Below are 13,342 nucleotides of genomic sequence, written 5' to 3' on the forward strand. Positions count from 1 at the left end.
GATCAGTGAATGTGGAGAGAAGATCTAGCTCTTTTTTCTAAGGTGGGAGCTAAGTAAAGGCTTAAAGATTGAAAGGAGAAGCATGGGAAAATGAACCCTAAATAGCTAGGCATTGGCTGTCATGTAAATAAGCTTTTAAAGCAAATATATCTGTCCTAATAGTTCTGAAAACTTCTGTTCTGGTTACAGGAGGGATGATGGATGGGACCTTCTGGCTGTGGCAGGACCCACCTCACGGGTGTCAAAAGGGGAATGTCCTTCCCTGGCCTCCAAAGTGCCCTTCACCCTCTGAAGTGCTGCTGCTGAAGCCTCTTTTCTTTCTAAAGCCGTAAGACTTGGGTTTGGCTCTGGATGCCATCTGGATTGATGATGTGCAAACCTAAAGCTGCTCCAAGTGGCTGGATCTTTCCTTCTGCTTGTTCCTGCTACCTCTCTTAACAGGTAAGAACTGGCTTTTCTACGTGGTTATCAAAGGGGTTGGGTGAGCTGTGATTTCTGCATCCACTGGGGATCTGTCCAGTTATAGACTGATGACACAGGGATGTTGGCAGGTACATGTCACACTTAATTATGGCAGGCTGCTTGGAGGAAATTATGTGAGAGCAACCGAACTTCTGTGAGATGCTGCTGATCTGCAGTGGATTTCAGGTGTGCTGAGGGTTAAATGTAGTGGTGTCTTGTGCTTCCTTCCTGGAGTTTGCTCATTTCTGTAAGGCAGAGTGGTTTTTTAGTAAGTTTGTACCAAAAATGTGCTTTGCTAAGGCTTTTGCTGATAAAAACAAACAAGCTGAAAATGCTTTGCCAAGATTTTTTACTGGCATCAGTAGATGAAATGCCTTATTCAGTTTACACTGTAGGCAAACACATACTGATGAGCTAAATGAGCTTACTGATTAATTAAGCTCCTCTGTACTCTATTGGAGAATGACAGAACGTTCATTGCTCAGCAAATGGTTTTTAATCTGAGCTGGTGGTGTGTGTGCACACACATCCCTGTGGATTGGGAAGACAGGACAGGGCCGTGCGGAGGCAGGAAGGGCAGCCAGAACTGCAGCCAGCTGGGCCACGGCCTCCACTTGGATACGGGATGCTCTGTTTCCAGGATGGGTGAGGGAGGTGGGCGAGGGAGAGCCGAGTCCTGCTTGGCCAGCTGCTTTTAGAGCTGCTCTGGTCACGCTGTGACCCTGGGGCTTAAGGGACCGAATGTGAACGAGGGGAGAATGTAAATGGCTGGTGAGTCTGTCCTCCACCATGGACCTTGTTGGGCTCTTCTGTACCTGCTGCCTGGTGAAGCTTTGGCAGCTGTGGCCAGCTGTGCATTTCTCATTGCCCTCTCCTGGTCCCTGCTCCTAAGCTGCCTCCCTATCCTTGTTTTCCAGGTGGTACCACGCAGCATGGAGGGACCCACCTTGACCATCCCCTTAGGTAACTCTGTTCAAAACGCCTGGTCCAGAGGGCTCCCCTTGGGAAGAGGGACCCAGGGCTCTGGGCAGAAGCAGAGAGCTGGTGCCCTGAGTGCGGGGCAGTGAGTGGGACATGGCCATGAACCAGGCCTCAGGAAACTGCTGTCTCCTCACAGTGACCTTGTGGCTTCAGCTGGCTTCCTGCTCAATACACATGAGAATAAATAAGGAGGATCAGGAGCCCGGAGCATCTGCCCTGTGAGGAGAGGCTGGGAGAGCCGGGCCTGTCCAGCCTGGAGAGAAGGAGGCTGCGGGGGGACCTGAGCAGGGTCTGTAGATACCCCAAGGGAGGCAGCGAGGAGGACGGGGCGGCCTCTTTGCAGCGGTGGCCACTGACAGAACCAGAGGAATCGGCCACAACCTGAAGCACCAAAAGTTCCCCAGGAACTTGGGGAAACATTTCTTGGCAGGGAGGGTGCCCGAGCCCTGGCACAGGCTGCCAGGAGAGGCTCTGGAGCCTCCTTCTCTGCAGATCTTCCCAACCCGCCTGGACGCAGCCTGTGCCACAGGCTCTGGGTGAGCCTGCGTGTTCAGAGGGATTAGACTAGATGATCTCCAAAGGTCCCTTCCAACCTTAAGGATTCTCTGATTCTACAGCAGCTGGGAACAATGGGACACGAACCAGCAGGGTGGTGGAAGGAGAAGTTTGCTGCACAAATGCTGATGGATCTTAGTGTGAGGGGAATTACCGCTGATTTCAAGAGAAAAAAAAGGTGTCCCTAAAAGTGGCCCGGCTACTTCATGCTGAAAAACTGCCTCACGTGAATGCAGAGCTTCCTACATCTCCACCAACTGGCTTGTTGAGAAATAAACCTGCTTGTAAAGCAGCCTTGAGAGCATGGAAGTTGAACGGAGAGCTACACTAGTCACTGCCTTTGCCCCAAACCTGCTCAAGTTGGAATTCTCCTTGGCCAGATAGCAGAAACTCCGAGTGAGACGCTGAACCATCCCATGCTTTATAACTGCTCGGAAATCCCACTTCCAAGATGCCCCCCACAGTTGTGCAGGGTGAAAACTCATCCTCTGGAGCAGAGCAATTCACATGAGTGACTCGAGGGGGAAATGCCATGGACGGAGCTTAGGGACACGCAGCACCCAGCCCAGATGGACAAAGCTCCCCTTCAAGTCGGCGCAATCCCAACAACTGCGGGTCATCTACCTGCAATGTGTGCTCTTCGAGGCAGGCACTACTGTCCACAGGTCCAGTTATATCATGGTAGACCTAGAGTGACTTGACCAGTGACTTGACCAGTGACTTGACCAGTGACTTGACCAGTGACTTGACCAGTGACTTGACCAGTGACTTGACCAGTGACTCTCTCCCTAAAGGGAAGTGACTAGGATCAGCCCAACCTCTGCCATTAAGCCTGTAGGTCCTTTGAACAGCATGTAATGGCACCTTTCTTTAATGTGAGGTTCTTTTAGGTTGCACAAACATGTAGCTGCAGGTGCTTCTAAGAAAGGTGAGAAGAGTTGGGATGGAGCAGGGAGGACGCGAGTTGTCTCCCCTTGCCCTCCCTTCCTTCCCTGGCCCCCAGTGCTGCAGCTGCGCTCACGCCAGGCAAGTTCATTTTGTTTTTCTTTGCCTCCTAGTATAACTGTAGAGGGAAATCTTGAGGTTTCACGATGAAAACAACAAGATATTAGATGTTACAAGATCCAAATTTTCTGTTATGTTGAAAAACTGGAGTTTTATGGCCAACTTCCAAGCCCAGTGGTGAGAGGGGAAGATTATCAAGGGAACCCAAGACCTTAACTATGGCAGCTTGGGCTCAGCAGCAGCAGTTTAAATGTCACCGCTGCATGTTGTGGGGAAAACAAGGAATTTGAGCAGAACCAGCTGCCCTCGCAAGGAGAGGAGAAAAAATGCAGCTGGCCAAACCATTTGTTTGAATGTCTCTGGCTCCAGAGAGGGTTGGCAGCGACTGAAGCTGCCCTTTCTCCTCCTCTCCTCACTCGGAAGCAACAACTGCCTCCCTAGAGCACTGGGGAAGGAACCGAATATTTATTTATATATTTATTTATTTTGGGTGAGGATGTTGAGAATGAAAGAAGTGGCTAAGGCAAGAGCTATTCTACTAGTGCCATCCAGGGGCCAGGAGCTGTAATTCAGCTGCCCACTCAGGAAGGGGACTGTAGGATAAAGAGCCCACGTTGGTCAGGGTAGTCGCTTGTGTTTCTCATGCACAACTTGCTGGAGCAGCAGAGGTTGCTCGGGAGGAGCTGAGAGATCCTAGAGGTCTCATCAAACAGAGCACAGCAAATTCGGCAGCAGGCAGCCAGAGAAGGCAGCCTGGGGCACAAGCAGAATTTTGCTTGTGCAAGGGGAGTGAAAGAAACTGTGGCAGGAAAGGGCTTGTCCCAGTGTCACTATTTAACGGTACTGGGGAAGCTCTGTGGAGCCCAGCCCGCATTCAGCTTGGCCATAATGCAAGGGGAATTGGTGAGATGAGAAGCACAGCAGCTTGTGAACTGCCTCTCTGAAGTACTAATTCAGACTGTTAGACTTTGTTGGATGCCTAAGAATCTAGTGCTTGCAAACTGGGGTTGTGGCATGGAAAACTCTCCCTAAACTTCTTACTGTGGCATTATTGGACATTATTAAGTGTTTAACAGTGACAAAACACCAAGTTGCCTGGGAAGGAGGGAAGACACTTTCTCGCTGTCGTATGAACAAGTGGTGCGAGGAGAAGAGGGAAAGAAAAAAAGGAGACTGTTTCCATCTGCTCCCAGTGTTTTCACAAGAAACTTTCTCCCCATTTTGTCAGGGGGAGCTGGGGCTGCCCCCACCTCACACAACGCTGTGTCCTCTGTGCCCACCCCATTCACAGCTACTGGTGCATGATGGGGACACTGTGCTGGAGGGGAAGGGAGGCCAGGATGGGACGATCCTGGCTGTGTCCTGGGCTGGAGCAGGGGGTGGAGGTGGCGGCAGATCCTGGCTGTGTGCCAGTGTTGTCCCGGGCAGAGGGAAGCGGAGCGGGGTTCCAGTCGTGTCCTGGGGGACACACAGGACTCACAACTGCGTTCCGGGATGGATGGGGTGAATGTGGAGGGTGGATCCCGGTGCTGTCCCGTGTTAGTTGTGGCAGGGGAGGGCTGGGGGTCCCGGCCGTGTCGTGGCAGGGAGCGTGTGCGGGGTCTCACCTTGGCGATGAGCGGGTTGCGCAGCATGCTGTCCCGCGCCACCCCCAGCCGCTCGTTCTCGCTGCCCGCCGCCACCTCGGACATTCCCGGGGGCCGCCGCGAGCGCGGGGGCTCCGCGCCGCCCCCACCGCTGCCGCCCCCGCCGCTTCCGGCCATGCCGGGACCGGGACCGGAGCCGGGACCGGAGCCGGAGCCGGAGCCGGAGCCGGGACCGGAGCCGGGACCGGAGCCGGAGCCGGAGCCGGGAGGAGGCCCCGCCGTCAACAACCGCCCGTCTCCTAGCAACGGCGACGCCCGTTGGGTCCGGCACTTTGACGGGTCCGGGCGAGAGCGCTTCCGCTGGCAGGAGCAGCCCGGGGGGAGGTGGAACGGACAGGCTTAGTTTATAGGGCGTGGGGGGACAGTATTGCGGGCGGACGCCGTGCGGAGCGCGTGTGGCGGCGAGGTGGGGCGGCCGTTACCGGACCGGGGGGGGGGCGGTTTTTACCGGGGGGGGGGGGGGAGGGCGGGGGAGGGAGCGCCCCGAGTTGTGGGGGGGCAGCGTGGCCACCCGTCCCGCCGCCCCCGAGAGGCCCCGGCAGCGCCAGGCGGAGGTGGCGGCGCTGGGCAGGGCCCGGGCCCCTCGCAGCGGGCTGGGCTGTAGCGCGGGGCCTCGCGCCTGTCCCGGGCGGCCTCGGGCGCAGCTGCTTCCCGCGGAGCTCGGGTGGGGAAATGCGGGTGTTGCGTCTGCGGGGGGCCTGGGCTGTCGCTTCGGGAATGTTCCCGCTGCGTCAGCCGTGGGAAAGGGGCTGAAGTCGCTTCGTGCTCTGCCCAACCCTGTTGTTTTCCAGAGCGGGTTTATCCCAGTTAACAAGTGTCTGGTCCAAACTAGCGGATTGTGGCAGCGCTTGGACCACTGAACATAGGCAGAGCCAGTCAGAAGCTCTTGGTGGAGAATTTAGCTTTTAGAGATGATTTGTTTAATGTTTCTTTATTATTTTTATCCTGTTACTGCTTTAGTGCTGGAAACAGGGTTGAATTTAGCCTGTTTGCCGTTGCTTAGTTATTCAAAGTCAAGCTAAGGTGCATGCTTCTTAACGTGTATCTTTGTTGTTACAGGAAAGCAATTTCAGTCTGACTACAGCTGTGATGCACATCTGTTTGATGAAGAAGAGGTCACTGTTACATAGTCACTTTCCCAAATTAGCTGCACTGAAAAGCAAGTATACTTATGTTCTTTAGAAAATTCTGGATAGCTCCAGGGTAGTTTTATATAAACCTTTTTTTTTTTTTTTTCATTACCTTTTAACTGTGCATAACTGGGTGAGTAAGATTTGCCAAGATTTACTGAAGTACTATTCTTTTTCATGAAGGTCTGAAACTATAGCACTTCAGTAAAGCCCATATCTTTTGTTAAAGGTAAGAAAAAACATGACAGAAAAAGCAAGTGTAGATGATTTTCAAGCTTGGAATTCTCTCAAGAAGAAAAAGAGAAAGCACAAGCGCATTAAGCAACAAGAAAGTGAGGAAAGAGAAAGTGTGCAAAATGAAGAGCAAAACTGTGAATCTCTGCCCGTTTTTGAAGACCAGGCTGGGCAGAGCAGTGCAGTTTGTAAAAAGAAAAAGAAGAGGAAAAAGAAACATGAAGGGGAGGAAGAGCAGCCTTTGTTAGATAACTCCTGCCCGGGGCTGGAAGATGGAATTAGTAATGAAACTGTAACTGAAGTTTCCCCAAAGAAAAAGAAAAAAAGGAAGCGGAAGCATGATGATAGTGCAGATGGGTCCAGTGATATAATTTGTGTTCAAGTTAATCAAGATAATACTGAGAGCTGTCAGGAAAATGAGACTGATTATGTTTATGTAAAGAAGCCTGCTAAGAAGAAAAGAAAAGGAATATCATCGGGAAACAATTACCAGGAGGAGGCAGCTGAGGTGCCTGTCTCAGAAACATGTGATGAAAATGATGATGATCAAAGGTCAAAAAAGAAGAAAAAGAAGAAGAGGAGGAGGAGAAAACAGGATATCACCCCAGAAGAAGACATAGATGCAATGGTTGATCCATCAACCTTGTCGTTTTCGGAACAAAATACAGAAGAGGAAGACACAGTGTTGGCTTTACCTGCAGCAAACAGTCGTGTGACAACGGCCCAGCCATTCCATGAAGATGATGACTCTAGTGTTTCCCTTGTCTCCTTTGTTTCTCTGCCTGTTTCTCCAGCTTCTCTGCCTGTGGAAGAAGCTGCTGAGCCTGCTGAAGAGACTGAGCATTCTCCCAGCAAAGCTCAAAGGCGAAGTAGAAAGGTTAAAAGCAGTGCATTCGTTGAAGAAGACTCTTCAGAATCTGAGATAATGTAAGTTTGGGTTCTTATTTATTTATTTATATATTTTCAGATTTTCTTAGGCACCGCACAAGTATGTTTGGATTCCCCTGAGTCCCAAACTTTGGTCTAGTCTGTGTTGTGTGTATTAACCCCCAAAATAGCTTCCAAAAGCTACACTGTACGTTGAGATTCCATATAGCCCTTTTTGTGGAGCTTCGTTCTTAGTTATCACACTGAAATATAATGGAAGCTTGTGAGATTACCTGCAATTTAGAATTAAAAAAAAAATGCCATTTTCCCACTTGAAAAGTAAGTATAGGAAGAATTCATGTGCAAGAAATCCATGTTTAATAAAAAATAAAATAAATAAATAAATAAAGGGATTCCCGGTTGTTGAACTTCATCTTTATTATGCTTTTTACCAGATAAATTAATAAGCTGAATTAAGAGACTTAAAATTTATCGCAAACAAATGTTTATGTAAATAGTTTTTAAAACCAAACAAACCCCCAAACCACAGGTGTTTCACAGTTACAAAATGTCACTTCTCTCAGATAAAGATCTATATGCAGAACTCCACTTACCACTCCATATGCCACTGTGTATTGTGGTGACAGACCCAGAACATGAAGTTAATTTTAAATTGTAATGAACTAAAACTGCTGTCTAATGAAAAATAATGCTAAAAACTATCTTTTGTTCTTATAATAACCGCTGGCCAGAGACATGTGGAAAGTTTTTCTCTTACTGCTGGTAGAAAGAGACACTGTTTCTTTTGTATATCCACGTGTGACAGTTCTGTGGGAAAGTGGGAGTTCTCATAACCCTGGCAAGCTTTTCACATATTTAAATACTGAAGCATCATAAAAAATGACATCTATTTTAAAAGGCTGGAAATAAAAGGGTGGAATGTGTGGAATAGAATTTGGTATTTATTAATGAACATGTTCATCCTTATAATTATGGAGATATTAACAAAAATCTGTGTTTTAGAGCTCTAATAGTGTGGTGGTCCTGTTGTTGTTCTCAGGACACCAGAACCTACACTATCGAGTAGAGAGGAAGAACAGAATAATTCCTTTACTGAAAATGTAGCCCCTGATGATGACGATGATGACGATGATGATGACGATGATGATGGCTGCCTGGAGTCAAACACGTTGAAAACCTTGGATTTGGATACAGCAAAAGAAGAACTTGAAGAGTTTATCCCTCATGTGAGGGAAATGTCAGAAACTTCCATCAGGAAGATGGCTGGAAGAGACCTAACAAGGTTTAAACATTTTAAACAGCAAGGTGAGCTATCATAAAATGCTCTAGTGAGGGTAGAGTGTGGAGCTGTGATGATGTTTTGAGCTAGGAGAAATAGCTTGTTGCTTTCTCTTGTTTGGTGAGTGACAGTGGTTTGAATTACCTAGTGATGGTCATGTGAGCGTAAAACAGTATTTTAGTAGGCTCTCTTTCCATACCTTTAATTTCAGTGGGCATTTTTTTTCTGCTTTGTAGTATCTATTGCATCAAATTACATCAATTTATATGTAAATTGCCTCCTTCCAGATTTGTTTTGTCCCACTCTGGTTTTCTTTATTTTACTTTTTCTGTTAACTATGATATCATTATAGGTTTGCCAGAAAGTTTCAGTAAACTTGAGATACAATGAAGAAAAGATGGTATCTGGGGCTTGAGGGTTTTTTTTGGTTTTTTTTTTGTTAATGAAAATATTTTTATTAAAACTTTTCTAATTTTTTAGGTATTTCTATCAAGTTTGGCAGATTTTCACAGAAGGAAAATGATCAAATCAGGAAAAACGTTAAGGAGTTTTTATCACTTACTGGAATAGAGAATGCTGAAAAACTCCTGTTTACCTGTAGGTATCCAGAAGAAAAAGAAACTATCAATCGCCTAAAATCAGAGTTTCTTTTCTGTGAAAAAATTGGTAAGTATTCAAGCACTCTAAAAAAAAAAAAAAAAAGGCCATTTTGATGTGAAAAATCTTTTTTTTAACAAAGAATCATGTGTTTTCCAGCTGAGGGCATTCCACGACCCTGGAGACTTATATATTATCGAGCAAGGAAGATATTTGACCCAAATAATTACAAAGGAAGGTAAGCAAGTAATAGCTCCTGAGGCTTAATTCCAGTCTCTGGTATTTATTTGTACTTCAAAAGATAGAGCTGAAGATCATCTCTCCCGCTTATGCCAGTGATTTAATTGACAGTTCACTTTTTCTGATCAATTCTTATCAATTACTCTGTACTGAAGTATGTCTTGAAGGGACAGCGGTAGGTAACATTTTAGTGGATGCTGCTTCTGAAGTACTGCAGTAGTTTGAGTTTGCAGCTGAAGCTTTGCCATTTCTTCTAGGTATACTAAGGAGGAAAAAGAAAAACTGAAGAAGTACCATGCTATCCATGGCAATGACTGGAAGAAGATTTCGGAGATCATGTCCCGTTCAAACCTCTCAGTTGCTATGAAATACTCCGAAATCAAATCGGGCAAGTAATTTTAAGAATCAAGTTTCAGTTTGTGTATTGCAACTTGAACAGTTATTGTGTTGTCTGTTTTGTAGTCGACGGGCAGAACTGACCCTCTTAAATTTATGGGATGCAGAAGAGCTTTTGGGAAGCATGTTAAGAAATTGTTCCAAAAAAAAAAAGAGTTCAAAACAAAAAACCCCACATATTTCAGTTTGTATTATATTTTTTCCCTCTAGCCAGTTATGATAAATTCTGCCTTAGCTATGTAATCTTTCTCACCTTTTAATTTTAGCTATTAATTATGGTCCTTGGACTAAGGAAGAAACACAGAAGCTAATGCACGCAGTAGAGGACGTGATTAGGAAAAGATCAAAATTGGAAGCTGAAAAATCTTCATCAGAAAAGTCCCGTAGAAATCTCTCAATTGACCGTGAAAAGCTCTACCAGAAATTACCATGGACTGAGATTGAAACTAAAGTGGGAACTAGATATTGGAGGCAATGTAAACAGAAGTGGTAAGGTCTTGCATTGGATTTAAATATCAGAATGTGTTTTGGGTAATATTGTCTGACTTCATTTTGGAAAACTGGTTGTACTGTAATGTTTGCAGGTAAGACTATTAAGAGTCTGTAGAGCACAGAACAGGTGGTTGCAAATGTATTTCTCTCCAAGAGATAAATAACTTGACTGTGGCTTCTCTGTGGCAGTGGTACCACTTTTAAGTTTTGTATCTTTTGATGATTTGAATTTCCTGGGGAGGAGGGAAAAAAAAAGTATGTTTTTCTTTTCCTGTTTTCAAAGGAATTCAATTTTAACAAACAAGATGAGCAGAGGGCAGCAGTTATACAAGGGGACCAAAGGATTACAGGCCAAAATCAATCTTATTAAAAGGTATCTTTCAGCGTCGATGTGATGTTTTTATGTTCATAAATGCTTACTGTTTGAGAAAGGCATGCCATGTAGTTTTATAGTGATTTCACAGATGCTTTATTTTTTGACAAAATGCGTTGTGGCTTTTGAATGGGTTAAGATGTCAATATTATCAAAACAGTTCTGCAATTTTTTCCTGTATTACATTCTCAGGTTGTATGAAATGAAAGTGGAGGATGCTAATGACGTCAACTGGGAAGAACTCAGTAATGCTATTGGGTAAAAACTTTCTACTACTTTTCCTTTAGATACAGTACATAATTGAGACAACCTGCCTTAAACTCTGTAAGGGAATCCATATGTCTATGCAGTTGAAATTATGGAAAATGTTTGTTCAGTGCTACATAAGGATTACAACTGTGGTTACCAATGAACCATACCTATCAGTGCTGAAATAGTTGTAACCACTTCCAGAAATTGTTGTGGTTTCCTAATGTTTTCTACATAGGAGAACTGGTAGCAATGAGTATTCTCTGTTAAGGTCTTTTATTGAAGACTTTTTCAAGTGTTAGTCAACAAATAGCACATTTTTCCATAGAATATTTAATTTTACTATTTCTTCTTATTAAGCATGTGATAAATGTGCTTAATGTCCAGTTGAGTTTAGGTGCTTACTTTTAAGGGGAATTGCTCAATTGGCAGAGTTTTTGTTAGGATATCAAATGTGTCCTTTCTGCTCAAAGCTAGCAGGTTGCATGACTGGAATTATTCTCATAAATGGATAACTGAGTAGTATGGAGACTTTAAAACAGATTGCACCTACTAATTCTTTGAATGCTTCTCTTTTCAGAGATGTCCCTAGAGCCTATGTTCAAGCCAAATTTTACAGGCTAAAGGTCTCCTGTGTCCCTCTTTGGCAAAGAAAGACTTTTTCTGGTCAGTATCCCTGATATTTTTATGTATTCCTTAAGGTGAGATTTTTGATTAAATCCTAAGTGGGTAAATATACCATTTAGTTAGCTTTATTTTAAATAAAGTTTGTGAATTTAGCCATTTTATATCTATTTTACTGAACATTTTCTTGTTGTGGCTTTTTCTCTGTATTTTAATCAAACCAGAAAGGGTGGGGAAGAAGGTCAAAATGCCTGACTGTAGTGAGAAACCTGTTGTTTTCTGAAAAGGCGAAGGTTCCCTTAAGAATACTTTTTTTTTTCTTTTTTTTCCAAGAAATTATTGACTATCTTTATGACAAGAAACTTCCAGAACTTGAAGAAAAGTTGAAAAAAAAGAAGCAACCCCTTGGTTCGGACAGCCCATCAGCCAGTCAACAGAAAAAGGTTTTCCAGCTCAGTGAAATTTTTGACTCGAGTGAAGACAGTGATAATTGATGGTCTTAACAACTCCTAGATTGTATATCTAAGATGCCAGATGCACCCGATTGAAATTGGACACAGATGAATAACTGCATTACTGTCAAGTAATGGAAGAAGCAAAGACAGGAATGCCTGCTTTTCTTGTTTCATATTGAAGACTGAGGTAAATACAGCTTTCGTATCGCCTTTTATTGCTAGGAATTTCTTTGTTTTAGATTTTTTTTTCTTTTTCTAAAGAATCCTGGTTGTTTTTCTTCAAGACACAAAACGACTCAAAAAAAGGTTTTTTGGGTTTTTTTTTTTTTTTTTTGCCTTTTATTTATGTTCTGTGGAGTTGGAAACCGCTCTTTTATGTGTGCGTTTGGTTTTCAGCACATGGAAAAAAATATCTTTTTTCTTTTTCTAAGGAAAAAAAATACTTGATCAAGAAGAAGGCTTTCTATCTGCTTTTAGAAGTGTTGTGCAAACCAGAATGATGCTTTTAGAATGTTTTAATATTTGGGATACAGAAAGAAAATGGACAGTATATATTTTTTAATTATGCCAAGGAAAATTTCTACATCTTAATATGGAAACTAAGTCCTAAGGTGGAAATTGTACACATGTTTGTATGATATTTTTAACCCTTTGCCTAATTATTTGTAAATTGACTGTGTGAATGTAAAAATCATCTTCCTATGCATGTAAAGTATTCCTTGGGCTTGTTTCTATTTCCTATAAAGTTTCAGTAGAAAGCAGTACCCCACGAGTGGAGTTTATTTGTGATGTTTCTGATTCTTCGTATGGATAAGTGAAAGAAATGTCCTTTAATTGCATAGAAAGTAAGAGATCCAAACAAAGGCCTGCTTTGAGGCTGAGAGTCATTTACAGGAAAACATTACCAGGAAGCAGAGCCCTGCCTGAGGCAAACAGACAGGCGGTTGTGTTTTAGGGCTCTCTTCCCTCCTCCTCCAAGCACTGAGGCATTTAACACTGCCAAAGCTTTGTGTAGCGGGCTCTGTGTTAAATAAAAGCAGGACTGCTCCTCCAAGCTCCCCAGACCATTAACTGAGCCTAACAAAGCTGTAGCTTTCGGGGCATATTCCGGGCTTGCAGGATGTTAGGAAAACGAGGCCTGACTGTGGTGTTGTCAAGGGCGGCAGCCCTGCTCCGAGGGCTGGGTCCAGCAAGAGGCACCTCAAGCGTGACAGCTGTTACGGAGACCGCAGCGGCAGTTTCTTTAGGGGCAGCAACTCCCTCAATAATAAAAAAAAAAAAAAAAAATTGGATAAAATCTACAACACTGCCCTGGGGTCCCTGGGAGGGGCACAAGGGGAAACGTGCAGCAGCTGCTAATAGCACTTATTATTTTAATAGTAAAAAAGTATTTAATATTAAAAAAGCCCTTCTGCTGCCCCCTGCTCTGCGACCTCTCTCGCACCTCACCCTTCATTGCCCCATGTGACTGCCTCCTCGCGCCTTCCCCCTCACTCCCTTCCCCCCCCCAGTTTCCCTCTCGCCCCCGTTGCCGCGTGAGGCGCCTTTAAGACTCGCCCCTCGCGCCTGGCCCTTTAAGGCGCCCCCCTCCCCGCCCGTGTGGGCGGGGCCTCGCGGCACCGCCTCCGCGTTCCCGCTCCGCGCGGAAGCGAGCGGGGCGGCACTTCCGCCGCCGCGCCGGAAGCGAGCGGGAGGCGCGGCCTGAGGCGGGGCCCATGGCGGGGCGGTAGCGCCGC

The 13,342-nt window shown here is 45.2% G+C and overlaps 2 protein-coding genes across 2 annotated transcripts in view; one reads left to right on the forward strand and one right to left on the reverse strand.

Moving 5' to 3' along the window:
* Positions 1-4,766, reverse strand: part of CFAP77 (cilia and flagella associated protein 77) — a 51,553-nt gene extending 46,787 nt beyond the window's left edge. Inside the window, exon 1 of the mRNA XM_026049570.1 lies at positions 4,611-4,766. Coding sequence (XP_025905355.1) covers positions 4,611-4,766 — 156 coding nt within the window. The remainder of the gene's footprint in view (positions 1-4,610) is intronic.
* A 942-nt stretch (positions 4,767-5,708) lies between these two features.
* TTF1 (transcription termination factor 1) lies at positions 5,709-11,837 on the forward strand. The gene is made up of 11 exons (XM_026049200.1): positions 5,709-5,808; positions 6,009-6,940; positions 7,941-8,206; positions 8,661-8,846; positions 8,937-9,015; positions 9,275-9,405; positions 9,680-9,902; positions 10,189-10,278; positions 10,471-10,536; positions 11,108-11,193; positions 11,485-11,837. The coding sequence occupies exons 2-11, from the start codon at positions 6,021-6,023 to the stop codon at positions 11,643-11,645; spliced, it is 2,208 nt and encodes a 735-aa protein (XP_025904985.1). The 5' UTR covers positions 5,709-5,808; positions 6,009-6,020; the 3' UTR covers positions 11,646-11,837.
* Positions 11,838-13,342: the final 1,505 nt, after the last annotated feature.

This window comes from Nothoprocta perdicaria, unplaced genomic scaffold (genome assembly GCF_003342845.1).
Source record: "Nothoprocta perdicaria isolate Ctin4 unplaced genomic scaffold, notPer1 scaffold_6, whole genome shotgun sequence".
Lineage (NCBI taxonomy): Eukaryota > Metazoa > Chordata > Aves > Tinamiformes > Tinamidae > Nothoprocta > Nothoprocta perdicaria.